Genomic DNA, 23,718 nt, shown 5'->3' with positions numbered 1-23,718 from the left:
ACGTCGTGTTATGCTGGCCTAATGGTTATCGTACTCGACTCACTGTCTTAAAGTTTTGGTTTCGATCGCAGCTAGAGTATTTTTTTTAAATTCAAGAAATGAACTGGTTAGAAAAAACATGATACTCACATGCGCATGTCTCAGTTTCTTTTTAAAAATAATTTAACATTAGGTTTAATACTTACGGTATTTCTGTTCATAATAAATAAGAAATCTGCATTAATTAAAATATTTATGCGTATTTTACGACCGGGCAACGTCGAGCAGCCTGCTAGTATATCTATGGTCTAACCCGTCATCAGCATAAATCAACAGTCAACTAGGATCGAACTTACAACAGCACTATCAGTAGTCTAGCCTTGTCAGATTTTATGCACGATATTTTATCGTTTTAAATATAAGATCTGTTGTTATTTTTAGTACTATATGAGCAGTTTTTAATCGTTGCTTATTTCCGTATTTTAATTTTCGCTTCATAACGGTAAAGAGCGAAGTTATCTCCGATTTATTTTCGCTTTTTTTTGTCACCCATTTTTATAACGGATATATTATTTCTTTATTTATTTTAATTTATTAAATATTTTTTTCTTTGGGGAACTTTGAATCTTTTCTCCCGTTTTTTTTTCTTCCCCTCGTTGTGCCAATATTTTAATGGTTTTTAAACTTTAATAAACTTTATTTTTGTGTCCCTGTATTTTTGGCACATTCAATTGTTCCCCATCAGAGCTCTTTACTTTCGACATAGTATTATTATTTTACGCTATCGATTTTCTTCTGATGAGATGATAGCTGAAAGAGCTCTCGAGAGACTTCCGCCCATTATATATATATATATATATATATATATATATATATATATATATATATATATATATATATATATATATATATATATGCACACTCAGGGGATTAGACAAAAGGACACTGGACAAAATTCACCAGCTACTTAAAGAAAAAACAGATAAAATCCTAAATGAATCCAAAACATTAAAAATCACTTTTTATATTTATATTTTAACTTAATTAAATTTATAAAAATTAGAGTCCGGAAAACTAATTTTGTCAAGGTATGAAAATTAAGCATCTACGAAATAAATTTCAACTGAAGATAAAGTTTAAGACCATTCTTAAAGACTATATAGTTTTAAATGCGATTCAATTACCTCTCACAGAAATATACATATTTTTAAATATTTACTCTTGTTTGAAAGCAAGTAAGTCGATTTTTCTAAGTTAGATAGGCGTTCTAAGGAGACTTTTCTTGTATTATATTTTACAATTATTATATTAATATAAAAAGTAAAAAATTAAAATTGTATTTCCAGCATTAATTCATCATGATAAATTTCGGTTTAATCATAAATACGTCAGCGATTCATAAAATTTTATTAATAATTTGAAAAAATCAATTATTCCGTGATTGTTCGAAACTTGACAGAAATTCGGCAGTATTTAAACTATTGAATAGAAAGCCACTTAAAAAGCATTTGCGGTGTAGCGCTTAGTTTCCATTTAAAATTATATCTCCTGCTATAATGATCATAAAATCTGTTTACAGTCGATTTTTATTCCGTACTTGCCTAATGTTTCTACAATTCTAAAATTACGTAATTTTCTGTTGCTAATTTTCTGTTGTATCATTTAATTATCAGTGATGTTTGAAAGTATTTTTCTCGATAAAAATGTATTGTTAAAATTTTCAACATTTTTGGAACATGTAAATCAACTGCTTTCTTTGAAAGGTCACCTAGAGAATTCATGCAACTTTTTAAAAACTTTGTTTTACAAATAAAATAAGTTTACATCCTATATTGATGTTATTATCAATTTAGATTAAGTGATAAGTTAAAAACAATAAATATTTACCATAAGCACCAAAAATGAAAAATTAAATTAAAAATTTAAAACGATCGGTTATGAAATCGTAAATTAGGGACACATTTTTCCGATTCCGATACCTCCAAAAGTTCCGATTTTTTACAACCTTTTCGGTATAAAATTTCAGATTTTTCGTTAAATTTTATTTATTTTTTCTGTTTTCTATTTTTATCCTCACGAAATTCCTTCCCTGTGCCGCTCGTAAAATAGGAACACATTTTTCCGATTTCAATACCTCTAAAAGTTCCGATATTTTACAAACTTTTCGGTATAATATTTAAGATATTTTGTTAATTTTTATTTATTTTAATTTATTTTTTCCTATTTTCTTCTAACCCTCTCACAATGCAGCCCCCCCCCCTAGCATGGGCTGCTCGTAAAATAGGGACACATTTTTCTGATTCCGATACCTCCAAAAGTTTCGATTGTTTGCAACATTTTCGGCATAAAATTTCTAATTTTTTGTTAGCTTTTGATTATTTTTATTTATTTTTTCTATTTCTATTTTTATTCTAACGAAATGCCGCTCGTAAAATAGGAACACATTTTTCCGATCCCAATATCTCCAAAGGTTCCGATTTTTTAAAAACTTTTCGATATAATATTTAAGCTATTCCGATTAGTTTTTATTTATTTTTGATAATTTTTTTCTATTTTCTATTTTTACCCGCTCAAAATGCCCTTCCTGACATGCGCTGCTCGTAAAATAGGGACACATTTTTATGATTTCAATACCGCCAAAAGTTCCATTTCAGTATAAAATTTCAAATTTTTTGTTAACTTTTATTTATTTTTATTAATTTTTTCTATTTTCTATTTTTAACCTCTTAAAATGCCGCTCCTGGCATGTGCAGATCGTCAAATATGGACACATTTTTCTGATTCTCATAAAGTTCCAATTCTCAAAAGTTCCAATTTTTTTACAAAGTCCGATTTTTTATTAGCTTTTATTTATTTTTTCTACTTTCTATTTTTATCTTCTGAAAATGCTGCCCCTGGCGTGTGCCGTTCATAAAATAGGGACACATTTTTCTGATTTCGATATTTCTGAAAGTCCCGATGTTTTACAACCTTTTCGGCATAAAATTTAAGATTTTTTGTTAGCTTTCATTTATTTTAATTAATTTATTTATTTATTTATTTATTTTACCCTCTCCAAATGCCGCCCCCTGGCACGTGCCATCCGCCCCGCCATTGCGTTGTTGAGCAGAAGAAGAAAGGAAATATAGGAGTGACAAAGAAAGATTCGAAAGAAAGAGGGGCAAATAAGGCCGGACCATAGATAGGTTAATACGGAAATCTAAAAGCTGTCCTGCGCATGTCAGTGTGTAAAGCGGATATTAAACTGATGATGATGATGATGACGACGACGACGACGACGACGACGACGACGACGACGACGACGACGTTCTGATCAAATAATTTCTTTCCAAATCTTAGAATTATTTATATAAAAGAATGTGTGGTGCTAGTAAGGATTGGTGATCTTTTAAGCCAACACATTTCAGGTGAAAACATTATTGCCTACTTACATGTCATGTTGAAATCAGTATAAATAAAATAAAAAAATACGAAATCTGATTTAGTAGAAAAGCAATTAAAAGTAAAAATAAAAATTATTGCGTTTAGCGATTTATATAGTTTTATTGTATGTTTTCTAAAAATGTTGGAGAGTTTCCAAGCAATCGATAATTAAATATGTACCACGATTTTTGAACAAAAGATCTCGGAACGTAATTGTGGCTGATTTTTTTTTTTTTAATATTATTCTACTGGATCATGTTTTTTTTTTTTTGAGAATTTATACTAATTTTGACATGACATATAATTACATAATAACATTTTCATCTGAAATGCGCTGGTTGTAAAGATCACCAATTTATACAAGCATCAAATGTTCAGCTAACGTAACCCTGCTCTGGTACGACATTCATGTTAGGTGGGTTGAGCCATTTTCGTCATTCAACAGGGAAAATAAGACGTAGCTAATATAGCAAAGAAGATTTTATAGACGAAAGAAAATTAATATTTCGGAGATAGACCCAATCCTCAGAATTTAAATAATAGGAATTATTGGTGAGATACAAATAAACAAAAAAAGAAGAAAAAAAAATGAACATATCCGTTATTTATGGATTTAGTTTTACCGCAAAATTATTAAACAAAAAGAAAAAAAAGAAAAAAAGCTGACAGAAACAAATTGTTACTTGATTTATTAAAAAATAAATTTGATATATTCATATCTTAAACTCATTCTTCCCTTTGCGATAAGTAAAGCTCCCAATATTGGAACATTTCTATATAAAGGAACTTAAGTCGACGCCATTTAATGAACTCTTTTTGGGTAGTGCGGCGGGATCTGCAATACTCGTATGCTGTAGCTAGGCGCTTTTGTTATTGGAATCGGCAATTCTATCGGAATCGAGAAATAAATAAATAAATAAATAAATAAATACACACACACACACGCACAGACACACACAGACACACACACACACACACACACACGCGCGCACAGACACACACAGACACACACACACACACACACACATATATATTACATTTTTTTATTACATTGTCACCCCACTTTCATGTAGGGGGCAAAAGCTACAAGTGGTACTATGTAGGGAGTTTGGCAGCAAGATGTCGGTTCACATTATACGTGAACTACTTCTGCATGTCAGTACAGTTAGGGAAGCAGAATCCCGGAAGGGAATTCCAAAGTCTAGCGGTTCTGGGGAAAAAACTACTGGAGTAGAAGGCTTTTTTTCATCTAGGAATCTCTACTGTGGAGGGTGGGATTCAGCTGCTTGTCGGGTTTGTTGGGAGTATTTCGGTCGAGGGGGTACAAGTGCTTGCAGTTCGTCGGAGCAAGCACCGTTAAAGAATTCTTGAAAACTGGTACCACAGAAGCAGTTTTCCAGCAGGCAGCAAACCAAGATCCATTAAGGCATCTGTTTTAAAGTTTGGAGAGACCTGGAGCTACTTCGGCGGAGCACTTTTATATATATATATATATATATATATATATATATATATATATATATATATTGATATGTAGTTTGCTTGAAGCATTGTGTGGGATAGGTATGTAAAAGAGATTTAGAAGGCTGTCACAATGCGAGGAATGAATTATAGTCGCTGTTGGTAAGAGGAGACGAGAACAAGTGGCAATTTACAAATCAATAAGTATATATATATATATATATTTTATATATATATTTATTCAGTTGTATGGTAAAATGTCTTACTTGTAATTCATGCGACGTATTCCATTATTAATTTCGGAAAAATTTTCCCTTTTCAAATGGTGGTCGATTCAAAGCATATATATATATATATATATATATATATATATATATATATGTACTTATTGATTTGTAAATCGCCACTTGTTCTCGTCTCCTCTTACCAACAGCGACTATAATTCATTCCTCGCATTGTGACAGCCTTCTAAATCTCTTTTACATATATATATATATATATATATATATATATATATATATATATATATATATATATATATATATATATATATATATATATATATATATATATATATATATATATATAAAGTCCGAATAGAAAAGCAGAATAAATATTTAAAAATATTTCACTGTCTATCTATCTTATGTTTTATTTTGTGCTGTGGGTCAGCCATTTTTAAATATTTTGCTGTCTTCAAAAAATATGAATAATAAAATTATAACGTTTTCAGTCGTTTCTTTTTTCTTGGAACATAAATGTTGAAAAAACGATTTCCAAAGAATTCATTTCAATGCTTCTAATTCTTTTATAAATTCACAGTTGTCTCGTTTGAAATGGTCTACTTACCGCTCAATTTGTCATGGCACCTGAAGCCTGCATATCCCATTACGCAGTTGCATTTATTAACACCGATGCATGTACCACCATTCTGACATTCTGGGTCACAAATGGCTGAAAAGAAATACCAAAGATTTATTATATTTTGTTGCAATAAAGATAATATGTCCAATATAATAATTCATGTGGATAGTATCTCCACAAAGATAAAGAGTTCGAAGTCAAAACGCTATAATCGCCATTATCAAACTTGCCAAGTTGTCACAACAAAAAATGCCACACCTCTAAACTTTAGTTTGCATATGATACCAGTATATATTTTGTCAATTGAAATGCTTTTCATATACTTAATATACTCTCCTTCCATTTTATTTTTTTATGTCTCATATTTAAACAGATTGGATTTATTGCGTTTTTCATTCATGAATTAAAATGAGGTTATTAAGAGTGCTCAATAAAAAAGAGCCAAAGGCAGAGGGATGCAACATTTCGTCGATGGGACAGAGGCTGAAGCTTAGATGACAGTTCAGGACCTATCAAGTTGGAGACTCTCTTTTGAACCTTGTCTAGGAGTGAGAGACTAGTAGCAGATGCACCAGAAAAGTGGGAGGGGGTTAATGGCGTTGTAATTTACTGGGTCAGTTCTTTCGCCAGAATTCTTGAAAACTGGTACCACAGAACCAGTTTTCCAGCAGGCAGGAAAGCAAGATTCATTAAGGCATTTGTTGTAAAGTTTGGAGAAAACTGGAGCTATTCGGCGGAGCACTTTTTTTAATAGCACAACCGGGATGAGATCAGGTCCACATGCTTTTGAAGTGTCAAAATTTTTCATGATAGCATGCACCCGAGATGATTTCCTTTGTTTTATTTATTTATTTATTTTGTCAATGTGCGCTATTTGTCCAATCTGCAAAGGGTGTTTATTTCGTTCTTAACATGGGGAAATAAGGGGTGTTTATTCTGAAAGCCGTTCTTAACATGGGGAGGTTGGGGGTGATAATTTCGAAAGGCATTTTCTTATTTTCAACCTCTCCACGACTTTCGGAAGAAAGAGAAGAAAAAAAAAAGAAGAAAGAAAACAGCATACTTGATGCGTATTTTATTTTATTCAAATTAAATCAACGTTTCTATAATGAAACTCACACCCTTGACGTTAAAATTATTTGTAATAAAAATAATTAAACTCGAAAACACGAAAAAAGAAAACAGAAAAACATATACAATTAAATCTACTTTTCTTTCTTCCCTCGTCTTCTTTACTTCTTTATTTCTTTTTCCTCTTTATATCTCTATTTTCTCTCATATATATTCTGTCCAGGAGGACTTAATAAGAGTATAATCATATTATAACACATACCAGCAATGTTTAGAATATTAAGTACATTTCGATTCAGCGTCTATCATGTTCCACGTGACCTACTGTATTATTGCACGCCCCGTGTTGCATCTTGGGAATCTCTACTGTGGAGGGTATGATTCAGCTGCTTGTCGGGTTTGTTGGGAGTATTTCGGTCGAGGAGGTACAAGTGCTTGCAGTTCGTCGGAGCAAGTCAATAGCATCTGCTATTACATAGCAGATGCTATTGACTGAGTATCCTACAATCGGGTTTCGGTCAGAAATTTTGCTGTTAAGGAGTCAAACTTCAACGGTTTGACCTTTAGAAACTCTACTAAACTTCTCCGCCAATTTTGGGTCGAAACACTTGAAATTTTACATGTAAGTTACTTGAACATGGATCAAACTTTTTAATTTGATTTAAGTCCAAAAAATGTTAAAGGGGTCAAAATTCTAGTCAATGTTTAAAAAAATTTGATCTCCGCGATCTCTACCAAATTACTCAGCCAGTCTTGTGGTCTAAACATTTGAAATTTTGCATAAAGTGTATTCAGACATAGAGCAAGCGTTTTAGTCGGTTTTTGGTCGAAATTTTCGCTGCCAAGGGGTCAAAGTTCAAAAGATTTGATCTTTGCGGTTTAAACAAAGGTAAAAGTAAAATTTTTTTTTTTTTTTTTTAGTTTTGTTTCTCTTTATTATTTATTACATTTTATTTACCTTTTTAATAATTTTATTTTTCCTGTCTTTTATATAAATCAGGTGTCAGAAACTCATTCGACGTCACAGGCCGGACCGTTTTATAATTACTGGTCGTGGGCCAAACGAAGGCTATCTATGAAAAATTAAGGAAAATCATATACACAAACGTCTGTCAACCTAAATATATTACATGTATGTTACTATATTCTTTCCAGTACATTTTGTGCTCTTTTTCAGTCATTGATCCTAATGGGCCGAAATACTGAGGGTTCAAATCTCGATGCCACTTGCTAAAACATTTAGCATTAAATGGCCACACAATTTTATTAATATAGATATGAAATCATGAAGATACCTCTTTCTCTAATAACTTAAGATTTATCAGAAAGTTAAGCGCAGTTGTTTTTAATAGAAATTTGATAAATTGGTTTGACAAAATTGTAACAGTATGCCAAGGTTATGTTTATATATCTTGTTTTTTTTTAATGATTTCTTGCGTTTTGTGATGAAAGAACTAGAAAGCCTTCAATCAATATTGGTGCCAAGCAAAGAACACTGCAAATACTTGTTATCCTGATGACACTACACACCTTGCCGCTGTCTTTGATGAGTTGTAGCTCTCTATTTCTGAGTTTAAAGCCTCTTGTAAAAAATGGAAAATGTAAGTGAACCCAGTCAGATGCAAAATTATATCTAGTTTAAAAACAATATCTCAATAAACAAAACGTTTAAAAAACAAAACTTTGTACTACTTGGCGCAGTACTTCCAACAGCCTCGTCTGATTATTAGCAGGAGAATAGAAATGGCAACTTCTACATTTGGACGGCTAAAAGAAAATATATTGAGCAAGAATGTCCCTGAAGTAAAAATTTTATATTGAAAGGTTCCAATTGTTGTACATCCAAGTGAAACATGTGCTAGACATTTTCGAAATAAAGAAATATCATTGGAGTAACGCTCCATTTGGAAGTCTAACAAAAAAGACATGGAGAATGAAGTCTAAAAGAAAAGATATGAAGGAAGTCTAACAGAAAAGATATGGAGAAGGATGTCTAAAAGAAAAGATATGGAGAAGGAAGTCTAACAGAAAAGACATGGAGAAGGAAGTCTAACAGAAAAGACATGGAGAAGGAAGTCTAAAAGAAAAGATACGAAGGAAGTCTAACAGAAAAGACATGGAGAAGGAAGTCTAACAGAAAAGACATGGAGAAGGAAGTCTAAAAGAAAAGATATGGAGAAGAAAGTGTAACAGAAAAGACATGGAGAAGAAAGTCTAACAGAAAAGATATGGAGAAGAAAGTGTAACAGAAAAGATATGGAGAAGGAAGTCTAAAAGAAAAGACATGGAGAAGGAAGTCTAAAAGAAAAGATATGAAGGAAGTCTAACAGAAAAGATATGGAGAAGGATGTCTAAAAGAAAAGATATGGAGAAGGAAGTCTAACAGAAAAGACATGGAGAAGGAAGTCTAACAGAAAAGACATGGAGAAGGAAGTCTAACAGAAAAGACATGGAGAAGGAAGTCTAAAAGAAAAGATATGAAGGAAGTCTAACAGAAAAGACATGGAGAAGGAAGTCTAACAGAAAAGACATGGAGAAGGAAGTCTAAAAGAAAAGATATGGAGAAGAAAGTGTAACAGAAAAGACATGGAGAAGAAAGTCTAACAGAAAATATATGGAGAGGAAAGTGTAACAGAAAAGATATGGAGAAGGAAGTCTAAAAGAAAAGATATGGAGAAGGAAGTCTAACAGAAAAGATATGGAGAAGAGAGTCTAACAGAAAAGATATGGAGAAGGAAGTTTAAAAGAAAATATATGGAGAAGAAGGTCTAAAAGAATAGATATGGAGAAGAAAGTCTAAAAGAAAAGATATGGAGAAGAAAGTTTAACAGAAAAGATATGGAGAAGTAAGTCTAACAGAAAAGATATGGAGAAGAGAGTCTAACAGAAAAGATATGGAGAAGAAAGTCTAAAAGAAAAGATATGGAGAAGAAAGTTTAACAGAACAGATATGGAGAAGAGAGTCTAACAGAAAAGATATGGAGAAGGAAGTCTAACAGAAAAGATATGGAGAAGTAAGTCTAACAGAACAGATATGGAGAAGTAAGTCTAACAGAAAAGATATGGAGAAGAGAGTCTAACAGAAAAGATATGGAGAAGGAAGTTTAAAAGAAAAGATATGGAGAAGTAAGTCTAAAAGAATAGATATGGAGAAGAAAGTCTAAAAGAAAAGATATGGAGAAGAAAGTTTAACAGAAAAGATATGGAGAAGAGAGTCTAACAGAAAAGATATGGAGAAGAAAGTCTAACAGAAAAGATATGGAGAAGGATGTCTAACAGAAAAGATATGGAGAAGTAAGTCTAACAGAAAAGATATGGAGAAGAGAGTCTAACAGAAAAGATATGGAGAAGTAAGTCTAACAGAAAATATATGGAGAAGTAAGTCTAAAAGAATAGATATGGAGAAGAAAGTCTAAAAGAAAATATATGGAGAAGAAAGTTTAACAGAAAAGATATGGAGAAGAGAGTCTAACAGAAAAGATATGGAGAAGAAAGTTTAACAGAAAAGATATGGAGAAGAAAGTTTAACAGAAAAGATATGGAGAAGTAAGTCTAACAGAAAAGATATGGAGAAGAGAGTCTAACAGAAAAGATATGGAGAAGGAAGTTTAAAAGAAAATATATGGAGAAGTAAGTCTAACAGAAAAGATATGGAGAAGAAAGTCTAAAAGAAAAGATATGGAGAAGAAAGTTTAACAGAAAAGATATGGAGAAGTAAGTCTAACAGAAAAGATATGGAGAAGAAAGTCTAACAGAAAAGATATGGAGAAGAAAGTCTAAAAGAAAAGATATGGAGAAGTAAGTCTAACAGAAAAGATATGGAGAAGTAAGTCTAACAGAAAAGATATGTAGAAGTAAGTCTAAAAGAATAGATATGGAGAAGGAAGTCTAACAGAAAAGATATGGAGAAGTAAGTCTAACAGAAAAGATATGGAGAAGAGAGTCTAACAGAAAAGATATGGAGAAGTAAGTCTAACAGAAAAGATATGGAGAAGGAAGTCTAAAAGAAAAGATATGGAGAAGTAAGTCTAACAGAAAAGATATGGAGAAGTAAGTCTAACAGAAAAGATATGGAGAAGTAAGTCTAACAGAAAAGATATGGAGAAGAAAGTCTAAAAGAAAAGATATGGAGAAGAAAGTCTAACAGAAAAGATATGGAGAAGGAAGTCTAACAGAAAAGATATGGAGAAGTAAGTCTAACAGAAAAGATATGTAGAAGTAAGTCTAAAAGAATAGATATGGAGAAGGAAGTCTAACAGAAAAGATATGGAGAAGTAAGTCTAACAGAAAAGATATGGAGAAGAGAGTCTAACAGAAAATATATGGAAAAGGAAGTCTAACAGAAAAGATATGGAGAAGTAAGTCTAAAAGAAAAGATATGGAGAAGAAAGTTTAAAATAAAAGATATGGAGAAGAGAGTCTAACAGAAAAGATATGGAGAAGAGAGTCTAACAGAAAAGATATGGAGAAGAGAGTCTAGCAGAAAAGATATGGTAAAGGAAGTCTAACAGAAAAGATATGGAGAAGGAAGTTTAACAGAAAAGATATGGAGAAGAGAGTCTAGCAGAAAATATATGGAGAAGGAAGTCTAACAGAAAAGATATAGAGAATGAAGTCTAAAAGAAAAGATATGGAGAAGGAAGTCTAATAGGAAAGATATGGAAAAGGAAGTCTAACAGTAAAGATATTGAGAAGACAGTCTAACAGAAAATATATGGAGAAGGAAGTCTAACAGAAAAGATATGGAGAAGAGAGTCTAAAAGAAAATATATGGAGAAGGAAGTCTAACAGAAAAGATATGGAGAAGAGAGTCTAAAAGAAAATATATGGAGAAGGAAGTCTAACAGAAAAGATGGTGAGAAGAGAGTCTAAAAGAAAATATATGGAGAAGGAAGTCTAACAGAAAAGATATGGAGAAGAGATTTTAAAAGAAAATATATGGAGAAGGAAGTTTAACAGAAAAGATATGGAGAAGAAAGTCTTAAGGAAAAGATATAGAGAAGGAAGTCTAAAAGAAAAGATATGGAAAAGGAAGTCTAACAGAAAAGATATGGAGAAGACAGTCTAACAGAAAATATATGGAGAAGGAAGTCTAACAGAAAAGATATGGAGAAGAAAGTCTAAAAGAAAAGATATGGAGAAGGAAGTCTAAAAGAAAAGATATGGAAAAGGAAGTCTAAAAGAAAAGATATGGAGAAGACAGTCTAACAGAAAATATATGGAGAAGGAAGTCTTACAGAAAAGATATGGAGAAGACAGTCTAACAGAAAATATATGGAGAAGGAAGTCTAACAGAAAAGATATGGAGAAGAAAGTCTAAAAGAAAAGATATGGAGAAGGAAGTCTAAAAGAAAAGATATGGAAAAGGAAGTCTAAAAGAAAAGATATGGAGAAGACAGTCTAACAGAAAATATATGGAGAAGGAAGTCTAACAGAAAAGATATGGAGAAGAGAGTCTAAAAGAAAATATATGGAGAAGGAAGTCTAACAGGAAAGATATGGAGAAGAGAGTCTAAAAGAAAATATATGGAGAAGGAAGTCTAACAGAAAAGATATGGAGAAGTAAGTCTAACAGAAAAGATATGGAGAAGTAAGTCTAACAGAAAAGATATGGAGAAGAAAGTCTAAAAGAAAAGATATGGAGAAGAAAGTCTAACAGAAAAGATATGGAGAAGGAAGTCTAACAGAAAAGATATGGAGAAGTAAGTCTAACAGAAAAGATATGTAGAAGTAAGTCTAAAAGAATAGATATGGAGAAGGAAGTCTAACAGAAAAGATATGGAGAAGTAAGTCTAACAGAAAAGATATGGAGAAGACAGTCTAACAGAAAATATATGGAGAAGGAAGTCTAACAGAAAAGATATGGAGAAGAAAGTCTAAAAGAAAAGATATGGAGAAGGAAGTCTTAAAGAAAAGATATGGAAAAGGAAGTCTAAAAGAAAAGATATGGAAAAGGAAGTCTAAAAGAAAAGATATGGAAAAGGAAGTCTAAAAGAAAAGATATGGAGAAGACAGTCTAACAGAAAATATATGGAGAAGGAAGTCTAACAGAAAAGATATGGAGAAGACAGTCTAACAGAAAATATATGGAGAAGGAAGTCTAAAAGAAAAGATATGGAGAAGACAGTCTAACAGAAAAGATATGGAGAAGGAAGTCTAACAGAAAAGATATGGAGAAGAAAGTCTAAAAGAAAAGATATGGAGAAGGAAGTCTAACAGAAAAGATATGGAAAAGGAAGTCTAAAAGAAAAGATATGGAGAAGACAGTCTAACAGAAAATATATGGAGAAGGAAGTCTAACAGAAAAGATATGGAGAAGAGAGTCTAAAAGAAAATATATGGAGAAGGAAGTTTAACAGAAAAGATATGGAGAAGAAAGTCTTAAGGAAAAGATATAGAGAAGGAAGTCTAAAAGAAAAGATATGGAAAAGGAAGTCTAACAGAAAAGATATGGAGAAGACAGTCTAACAGAAAATATATGGAGAAGGAAGTCTAACAGAAAAGATATGGAGAAGAAAGTCTAAAAGAAAAGATATGGAGAAGGAAGTCTAAAAGAAAAGATATGGAAAAGGAAGTCTAAAAGAAAAGATATGGAGAAGACAGTCTAACAGAAAATATATGGAGAAGGAAGTCTAACAGAAAAGATATGGAGAAGACAGTCTAACAGAAAATATATGGAGAAGGAAGTCTAACAGAAAAGATATGGAGAAGAGAGTCTAACAGAAAAGATATGGAGAAGGAAGTCTAAAAGAAAAGATAAGGAGAAGAAAGTCTAACAGAAAATATATGGAGAAGGAAGTCTAAAAGAAAATATATGGGAAGAGAGTCTAACAGAAAAGATATGGAGAAAGAAGTCTAACAGAAAAGATATGGAGAAGAGAGTCTAACAGAAAATATATGGAGAAGAGAGTCTAACAGAAAATATATGGAGAAGGAAGTCTAACAGAAAAGATATGGAGAAGGAAGTCTAACAGAAAAGATATGGAGAAGAGAGTCTAACAGAAAATATATGGAGAAGGAAGTCCCACAGAAAAGATATGGATAAGAGAGTCTAACAGAAAATATATGGAGAAAGAAGTCTAACAGAAAAGATATGGATAAGGAAGTCTAACAGAAAAGATATGGAGAAGAGAGTCTAGCAGAAAAGACATGGAGAAGGAAGTCTAACAGAAAAGATATGGAGAAGAAAGTCTAACAGGTCTTCCATGAAATGCATATATCAGAAATAAGCTTGAAATTGACAGATCAATCAACAACGTCATTCGGGGAAAAGATTAATGTGCTTTGGGCATTTGTCCCGGAAGATTTCATTCAAGAAAGATCAAGAGATAAATTGACCAGCTAACAATTGATACCGATGTGCCACTCTCAGTAGCTGAAAGTGATAAGTGGTAAAATTTTATTCTCAAGATTTTCGCAGAGTTCTCTGGAGCAGGCATAAAAGTAAGACAAAGTATTTATCAATTTTCCTAATATTTTTAATCACAAAAATACAATTACTCTTGATTACTGTGCTTTTTACATAGATTTTATATATTTTGGATATTCATTTACTCGATTCATCTCAATCCTGAAAATCTATAACAATTTATCTCAATCCTGAAAACCTATAACAATTCATCTCAATCCTGAAAACCAATAACAATTCATCTCAATCCTGAAAACCTATAACTATTTATCTCAATCCTGAAAACCTATAACAATTCATCTCAATCCTGAAAACCTATAACAATTCATCTCAATCCTGAAAACCTATAACTATTTATCTCAATCCTGAAAATCTATAAAAATTCATCTCAATCCTGAAAACCTATAACAATTCATCTCAATCCTGAAAACCTATAACTATTTATCTCAATCCTGAAAACCTATAACAATTTATCTCAATCCTGAAAACCAATAACAATTCATCTCAATCCTGAAAATCTATAACAATTCATCTCAATCCTGAAAACCTATAACAATTCATCTCAATTCTGAAAATATATAACAATTCATCTCAATCCTGAAAACCTATAACAATTCATCTCAATCCTGAAAACCTAAAACAATTCATCTCAATCCTGAAAATATATAACAATTCATCTCAATCCTGAAAACCTATAACAATTCATCTCAATCCTGAAAACCAATAACAATTCATCTCAATCCTGAAAATCTATAACAATTCATCTCAATCCTGAAAATCTATAACAATTCACCTCAATCCTGAAAACCAATAACAATTCATCTCAATCCTGAAAACCTATAACAATTCATCTCAATCCTGAAAACCTATAACAATTCATCTCAATCCTGAAAACCTATAACAATTCATCTCAATCCTGAAAACCTATAACAATTCATCTCAATTCTGAAAACCTAAAACAATTCATCTCAATTCTGAAAACCTATAACAATTCATATCAATTCTGAAAACCTAAAACAATTCATCTCAATTCTGAAAACCTATAAAAATTCATCTCAGTCCTGAAAACCTATAACAATTCATCTCAATCCTGAAAACCTATAACAATTCATCTCAATTCTGAAAACCTATAACAATTCATCTCAATTCTTAAAACCTAAAACAATTCATCTCAATCCTGAAAACCTATAACAATTCATCTCAATCCTGAAAACCTATAAAAATTCATCTCAATCCTGGAAACCATAAACAATTCATCTCAATTCTAAAAACCAATAACAATTCATCTCAATCCTGAAAATCTATAACAATTCATCTCAATTCTGAAAACCTAAAACAATTTATCTCAATCCTTAAAACCTAAAACAATTCATCTCAATTCTGAAAACCTAAAACAATTCTTCTCAATTCTGAAAACCTATAACAATTCATCTCAATCCTGAAAACCTAAAACAATTCATCTCAATCCTGAAAACCTATAAAAATTCATCTCAATCCTGAAAATCTATAACAATTCATCTCAATCCTGAAAACCTAAAACAATTCATCTCAATTCTGAAAACCTAAAACAATTCATCTCAATTCTGAAAACCTATAACAATTCATATCAATTCTGAAAACCTAAAACAATTCATCTCAATTCTGAAAACCTATAAAAATTCATCTCAGTCCTGAAAACCTATAACAATTCATCTCAATCCTGAAAACCTATAACAATTCATCTCAATTCTGAAAACCTATAACAATTCATCTCAATTCTTAAAACCTAAAACAATTCATCTCAATCCTGAAAACCTATAACAATTCATCTCAATCCTGAAAACCTATAAAAATTCATCTCAATCCTGGAAACCATAAACAATTCATCTCAATTCTAAAAACCAATAACAATTCATCTCAATCCTGAAAATCTATAACAATTCATCTCAATTCTGAAAACCTAAAACAATTTATCTCAATCCTTAAAACCTAAAACAATTCATCTCAATTCTGAAAACCTAAAACAATTCTTCTCAATTCTGAAAACCTATAACAATTCATCTCAATCCTGAAAACCTATAACAATTCATCTCAATCCTGAAAACCTAAAACAATTCATCTCAATCCTGAAAACCTAAAACAATTCATCTCAATCCTGAAAACCTAAAACAATTCATCTCAATCTTGAAAATCTATAACAATTCATCTCAATCCTGAAAACCTAAAACAATTCATCTCAATCCTGAAAATCTATAACAATTCATCTCAATCCTGAAAACCTATAACAATTCGTCTCAATCCTGAAAACCTATAACTATTTATCTCAATCCTGAAAACCTATAACAATTCATCTCAATCTTGAAAACCAATAACAATTCATCTCAATCCTGAAAATCTATAACAATTCATCTCAATCCTGAAAATCTATAACAATTCACCTCAATCCTGAAAACCAATAACAATTCATCTCAATCCTGAAAACCTAAAACAATTCATCTCAATCTTGAAAATCTATAACAATTCATCTCAATCCTGAAAACCTAAAACAATTCATCTCAATCCTGAAAACCTAAAACAATTCATCTCAATCCTGAAAACCTTAAACAATTCATCTCAATCTTGAAAACCTATAACAATTCATCTCAATCTTGAAAATCTATAACAATTCATCTCAATCCTGAAAACCTAAAACAATTCATCTCAATCCTGAAAATCTATAACAATTCATCTCAATCTTGAAAATCTATAACAATTCATCTCAATCCTGAAAACCTAAAACAATTCATCTCAATCTTGAAAACCTAAAACAATTCATCTCAATCCTGAAAACCTAAAACAATTCATCTCAATCTTGAAAACCTATAACAATTCATCTCAATCCTGAAAACCTAAAACAATTCATCTCAATTCTGAAAACCTAAAACAATTCATCTCAATCCTGAAAACCTAAAACAATTCATCTCAATCCTGAAAACCTTAAACAATTCATCTCAATCCTGAAAACCTATAACAATTCATCGCAATCCTGAAAACCTAAAACAATTCATCTCAATCCTGAAAACCTAAAACAATTCATCTCAATCCTGAAAACCTAAAACAATTCATCTCAATCCTGAAAATCTATAACAATTCATCTCAATCCTGAAAATCTATAACAATTCATCTCAATCCTGAAAATCTATAACAATTTTTTTATACTAATATTTGTTACGCTGGTGACGCTGCACTTGTCGCTGTCTTTAAGAAGTTGAAGTTCTCTGCTTCGGGTTTTACTTGCAAAAATGGAGGATAAAAGTGAACCTATTCAAATTCAAACTTATTTCAGGCTTTGGATTTAGATAGTGATCGACCCAGGTTATCGTATGATCATCAGAAACGGAAAACGAATAAGCAAGCGATTTTCTATTTATAAAAATATTGATGATTGCAAGAACGAAAAGACAAGTTTATGAAAAGACCAAATAAATTACTTTACAAAAAACACCAGATGGCGCACATGGGTGAATTATCTCCCCTAATTGATGGCAAATAAAGAAAACAACCCTATTGAAACTTTGAGCTGAAACTTGACAAACATATCTACCGACAACTTGTTAAATGGCGATATGTTAAATATACGTTGAAAAAAAATGCATCAATCTGTCTCCAAAATTGGCTACATTCAAAACTAAACAAATTGATGCCAAGAATTAACAAGACATAAGTGGATTTAACTTCCATCCTTAATGTAAGCAATAGAATACATAAACATACCCCCCTCCGACATATACCTAAATCTGTAATTTGATTGACCCCACCATTTTTTTTCTCTGCACACTATCTCGATTTAAAAAAAAAAAAATAAATAAATATGTTTATTTACCTATTTATTTCAAATAAATATATTTATTTACACAATTTTCAAGTAGTTATGTTTATATCAGGTTAAAAAGAAAGTTCTTGGAGGTTTTAAGTTTTAAATTCTGATGAACATATCTCGGTTCAAACAAATATTTATTAATCGAAATAAGCACCATCAGAATCAACACACTTCCGCCAACGCAAACAAGTGTATAGTAACGTAAAAATCTTGCGTTCTGATGGCGATGAAGTCGCTGAAGGCGGTTTTTTTTTTTATATCGATTGGGTTTTTGAAGCATTTATCACGGAGAAAATTGTTGAGATGGTTGAAAAAGTGATAACTAATAGATGAGAGTCTGGAGAGTATTGGTTGGCATTGTCGTGGAGGAGAATTGAATTAAGTCTTTTCTGTTGATTAATGCTGGGTGTTGTTGTTGAAGTTTCTGATGCATTTCATCGATATGTTGATAGTACTTATTCACCGTAATGGTTTCACCTGCATTCAAAAAACTGTAATGAATGAAACCAGTCGCAGACGACCAAACACTCAGCATTACCTTTTTTTTTAATGCAACTCTGGCTTCGGCTTAACGAGGGCAGAGTTAGACATGAGGTCAGTTTTTAATGTGGGGGAAATCCAGCTCCCCCTGAAAGGGGCACTCCGGATAGGAATAAAAATTTAAATTGTTTCAGTCTAGAAGGATTTCTTCTCTACTGATCGAGATTTGAAAAAAAGTGAAGTTTTATTGCGAAACATCATTAATTAATTCATTCGGCGTGCGTTTACCCGATATCTTCTAGGTTAGAATTACTTCTAGAAAGATATTGAGTACTTACAGGAGGTGCCACGTGAAAATATAACTGAAAGTGTTTCTGTGGAACAAACTATGGAACACGTACATCAAGTCTGTTGCCAGGGACGCTGGGAAAATCGTGAGATCCTTCTACCGCTCCAGAAGATATCTCACTACTAATGTAATTCTCTATCTGTATAAAAGCTAAGTACGTCCAAGGATGGAATACTGCTGACACATCTGGGCAGGAGCTGCTAAAAACAGCCTATCCTGCCTTGACAGAGTTCAAAATAGACTTTGTGGCTTAGTGGGGGATGCCCTTTTCTCTTCCCTGCAACCTCTCTCCCACAGAAGAGACATTGCGAGCCTGTCTTTGTTTTATCGTTATTTCCATGGCAGGTGCTCGTCTGAGCTCCAATCCCTCGTACCCTCTCGCCAATCTTTCACGAGAAACACCCGTCTGGCTGAAACTACTGTCAATAATTTTCCCCACTATTTATCTGTGCCTAAATCCAAACGTAGATTCCATGAGCAAAGCTTCTTTCTTAGAACTGCACGTCAGTGGAACTCTCTGCCGTTTGCCTGTTTCCCACCTGACTACAACTTGGACGTCTTCAAATCCAACATAAACAAACTCCTGACAAACCGCCCCCTTAAGTAAGACACTCTATCAAAACCCCCAATACTCATGATTACTACAATACTATCTCATTGATTACTGTACACGCAATAACCCTTATGCCTGAGTGGCCTTCGGGCCTTGATAAGTGGTGACCCCCATGTAAAAAAAAAAAAAGAAAAGAAAAACTAACTTCCAGGTGCTGTGTGTGGTAGGATAGCAACACCTGCTTGCAAAAAGATTGCAAACACTAAGGTTGTTAAAATTTTACCTGAATAGCATACACAAGAGATTCAGGATTGCTTGTGGATTTAATATTCTCGAAAAATTTCCATCCTTTGGAGGAAACTATGATGCATGCTGCACTAGGACTATGACAGGATGGGAGCTACAGACATGGAATTTCAGCCTGTAACTGAACATGTTATTGCGTAATACTCCTTTTATTTAAAGTTGAAACCATGGCAAAGTCAGTCCAATACACAGAGCATTGTAAATTGTCAATGGATTTTACAAGAACTTGACATCTATTCTTCGCACATTATAATTTGGCATTTTCTTTTTCTCATCTTGGATATTATTCTCACAACGTTTCGACCAACCTACTCTTCAACCGCTTCCGGTATGTCTTGATGGACTCGTCAATCTTTATATGGAACTTGGAGATTTGTATAGACTTTCGAATAGAACGTTTATTTAATCCATGGAAAGTGATCGTTCTCGTTCCGTCACCCATGACTTGGTGTAAGTTTTAAGTAATTATTAATTATTGTGAGAATGATGTATCGTTGCGTCTGCATAAATATTGTACACGCGTGCATTTTGTGTTGTAACCCAGATCGTTGATGCTGCGAAACTCAGCTGCTTTAAGTGAAAACCACAATGACATTTGCTTTGTTTTAAAAGTTTTATTTAAACAGAGCAAAGGTACGAGGGCTGAAATGCATGTGCACCAGAGCGAGAGAGATAGATAGATAGATAGATAGATAGATAGAGAGAGAGAGAGAGAGAGGGAGGGAGAGACAGAGGCAGAGACAGAGAGGAATAAATTGGAGTGAGGGCGGCTATTTACATGGTTAGGCAGGCCAACTTTTAACCACTTGTGCACACTGTCCCCTTTGCAGGAGCTGATTGAGACAACAATGTTTTGCATTTGTTCTCAATTCTCGTAGCCGAAAAAGACGGAAGAAATTCTCCTTAGCGGAAGTCATGTGATTTGCGACTTCTACTTTTAGTCTCCCCCCTCCCCCCCCCATATATATCAATATGAATATATTAATCCACAAGACTAAGTGAAACGCACTTTAGCCTTTGTGTTCAATCACCTTGAATTTTTTTCTATCAGATGACTATTATTTTCGTTTTTTATTCATGCAGAATCTTGCTTGGAGCCTCCTTTTGCACAAAACGTAATAGCCATGTGTAGACTTTTTTTTGTGGGTCATGACTATGTTTTGAGACACAAAGTTGATCAATTAATTCGAAGACGTGTCAACTCTATATATGAAATCGATGATTGTTCTGACTTTTTTTTACCACCACCCACGCCAAACAAAGCCGTAAGTGACCACTGTGAATAAGTCGGAAGTTTTATGGCGAGTTGTTTATCCAAATTACATTTAAACTTCTGAATTTTGTTAGAGTCAACGCAACATAAGCTGGGAGGGAATTGATATATAGGATTGGGAGACATACCAATCTTCTAATAACAAACTAGCACAACCCGTGTCCCGGCGTTGTCCAAGTCGAATATGAAATGTTACGTGGCGTTATAAACAAACAAACAAAGGAAATAAATAAATAAAAATCAGGTTCGGCATTTTTTAAAACAAATGCATTTATCACCTTTACTCTCCTGTCTCGACACCACTTAAAAAGTCTCTCGCTGTCACATGAACATTTAACCTGGTTGCGTTCCTCTTTCTTCCGACCGCACGCTGGCCACAGCCGGCCTATTCTCGCGTTCACTTTACACGCCCGTCTCCCTCGACGCGATTTTTTTAGACGCTAGCTCGCGCATATTTTCTAATTTCTACGCGCTCATATGCGTTCTCTTACAGATCGATTTGACTATAAAAATATCAACCCCCCCCCAAAAAAAAAGGAATTTTCTTATTTAATGTTTTAGGATACATTTATATTGCCACTTTAATAACTTATAATAATACTTAATTTAGGATAAGGTTAGTATTATGTCAGGGTAAGGTTAGGGTTAGATTAGTTTTAGGTTAAGGTAAGAAGTTAAATCCCGTTTGCTAACCAATAATTATTAATAAATAATAGTTTTGAAATGCGTAATACAAATAGGTCACTAATAGTTCTTGATTAATCGAAGAAAATTTAGTCCCTGTTTGCATAATTCAACTTCTTTACTGAAAAATATAAAAAAAATCAAAATTGAAAACGTTTACAAAACTACCTCACCTGTTTCTATTTAAACCAGGTGAAAAAAGTAACCCCAATTTTCAGATAGATAAAGCATTATGCTAATAATTTACCCCCGAAAAATCCGAAAAGCAACAAAATCCCACCCCACACAGTTGAGATCCCCCGATGACAGGAATCCTTCTACTCTAATAGTTTCTTCTCCAAAACTGCTAAACTTTGGAATTCTTTTCCGGGCTCCCGCTTTTCTGATTGTACTGACATGCAGACGTTCAAGTGTAATGTAAACAGACATCTTGCTGCTCAACTCCCTACATAGTGTCCCTAAAATTTATGTTCCAGATATTAGCCCCCTACATCCAAATAGCACTGTGCTTTGCTTGGGGTGAAAATACAATAAGATTTTTTTTATTTATAAATAATGACTTGAAAATAGAAAAATTGTATTACGATAGCTAAAAAAATTCAAATTCGCAAAAATGTGTATAAGTTCTTCAACAAACGCGATATTCATAAGCATAATTGTATGAATGATAATAATTGCAACGATATTTAATTTTATTATTTGTAACTCTGTATAGAAAATTGTTTTTTATGTGGATGAATTTTATATATATATATATATGTTTTTTTTTTTGCAATACTGGCCTTTCATACGCGTCAGTGCTTAATTCAATATCATTAAAAAGCGATTTTTGTAAATTTAAGTCCTAAAGTACTAAATTAAACAGGAATGCAGGTAAATTTTAATTTTAATTGTATTAATTTATTACAGTACTGGACATCCGTACATTTCAGTGCTTAATTCAATATTGTTAAATCCAGAAGTTCTTTTCTTCTAGTTGTATTGACTTTTGTAAATTCAAATCCTAAGATATTGAATTAAAATAAATTAAGGTAACTTGTGGTAATAGTTTCGTTAATTTATTGCAATAGTAGACACCCGTACAACATTGTGTTTGATTCAATTTAGTTAAATCAAGAAGTAAAGTTTTCTTTTATTTGTATTGATTTTTGTAAATTAAAGTCTTCAAGTACTGAATTAAACAGAAATGGCAATAACATTTATTAATGATTGTATTAATTTATTACAGTAGTGGACATGCGTACATCACTGTCGTTAAATTCAATTTAGTTAAATCCCTGAGTGAATTTTTCTTGTAGTTGATTTAATTTTTGTAAATCAAAACCGGTGCTAAATTAAAAAGAGGTGTAGGTAACTTTTGATGATAAATGCATTACAAAAATCGAAATCGAAAAATGTTAAAAAGTTATTCCTAATTTCTATTAAAAACAGAAAAAAGAACCCTCAATGTTCTCGTCCCAAATTCGATAAAGCATTTTATTAATGATTCATAAATAATGCATTGGAAGCAAAATTGTCTTACGACGAGTTAAAATAAATTGCATAATAGTGAATTCCAAATAAATGCAACTGTTTTTTTTAATAACTATTGCATTAATTTTCATGAAAGTAAGCGAAAGTTTTATAACACGTTCTTCATTCAAAAGATAAACAAACACGCTATCGAAAATCATAATTGCATGGATGACAATAATTGCAATAATATTTCGTGTTATTGTTTATAACTTTATATAAAATATTGTTTTCTACTAGTTCATATGAATGGAAACATTTTTATTGCAGTAATGCGCATCCACACATTTCGCTGCTATCGGTAAATTCAGTATCGGTAAATCAAGAATATAATTTTTCTTTGAATTCTAGAGATTTTATTACCATGTTGAATACGATCAAAGATGTTCTTTAATTTATCTCGATGTTCTGAAGAATGACTAAAATATTAGTAATAGCCGAGTTCAGTACCGAAAAAAGCAGTATGACAATCTCTTCTTCTTCAAATACAATCAGAAAGCAATGTAGAAATCAGTTC

The 23,718-nt window shown here is 32.3% G+C and overlaps 1 protein-coding gene across 1 annotated transcript in view; it reads right to left on the bottom strand.

Moving 5' to 3' along the window:
• Window positions 1-23,718, bottom strand: part of LOC145291527 (uncharacterized) — a 1,250,821-nt gene that overhangs the window by 1,066,159 nt on the left and 160,944 nt on the right. The window contains exon 4 of the mRNA XM_080137518.1: window positions 5,713-5,817. Within this exon, the coding sequence (XP_079993644.1) occupies window positions 5,713-5,817 (105 nt within the window). The remainder of the gene's footprint in view (window positions 1-5,712; window positions 5,818-23,718) is intronic.

The sequence above is a fragment of the Euprymna scolopes genome, chromosome 12, assembly GCF_053919585.1.
Source record: "Euprymna scolopes isolate OS-2025 chromosome 12, ASM5391958v1, whole genome shotgun sequence".
NCBI classification, from domain to species: domain Eukaryota; kingdom Metazoa; phylum Mollusca; class Cephalopoda; order Sepiida; family Sepiolidae; genus Euprymna; species Euprymna scolopes.
Note: the sequence above shows the minus strand (reverse complement) of the source record. Positions and strands in the feature narration are given on the sequence as shown.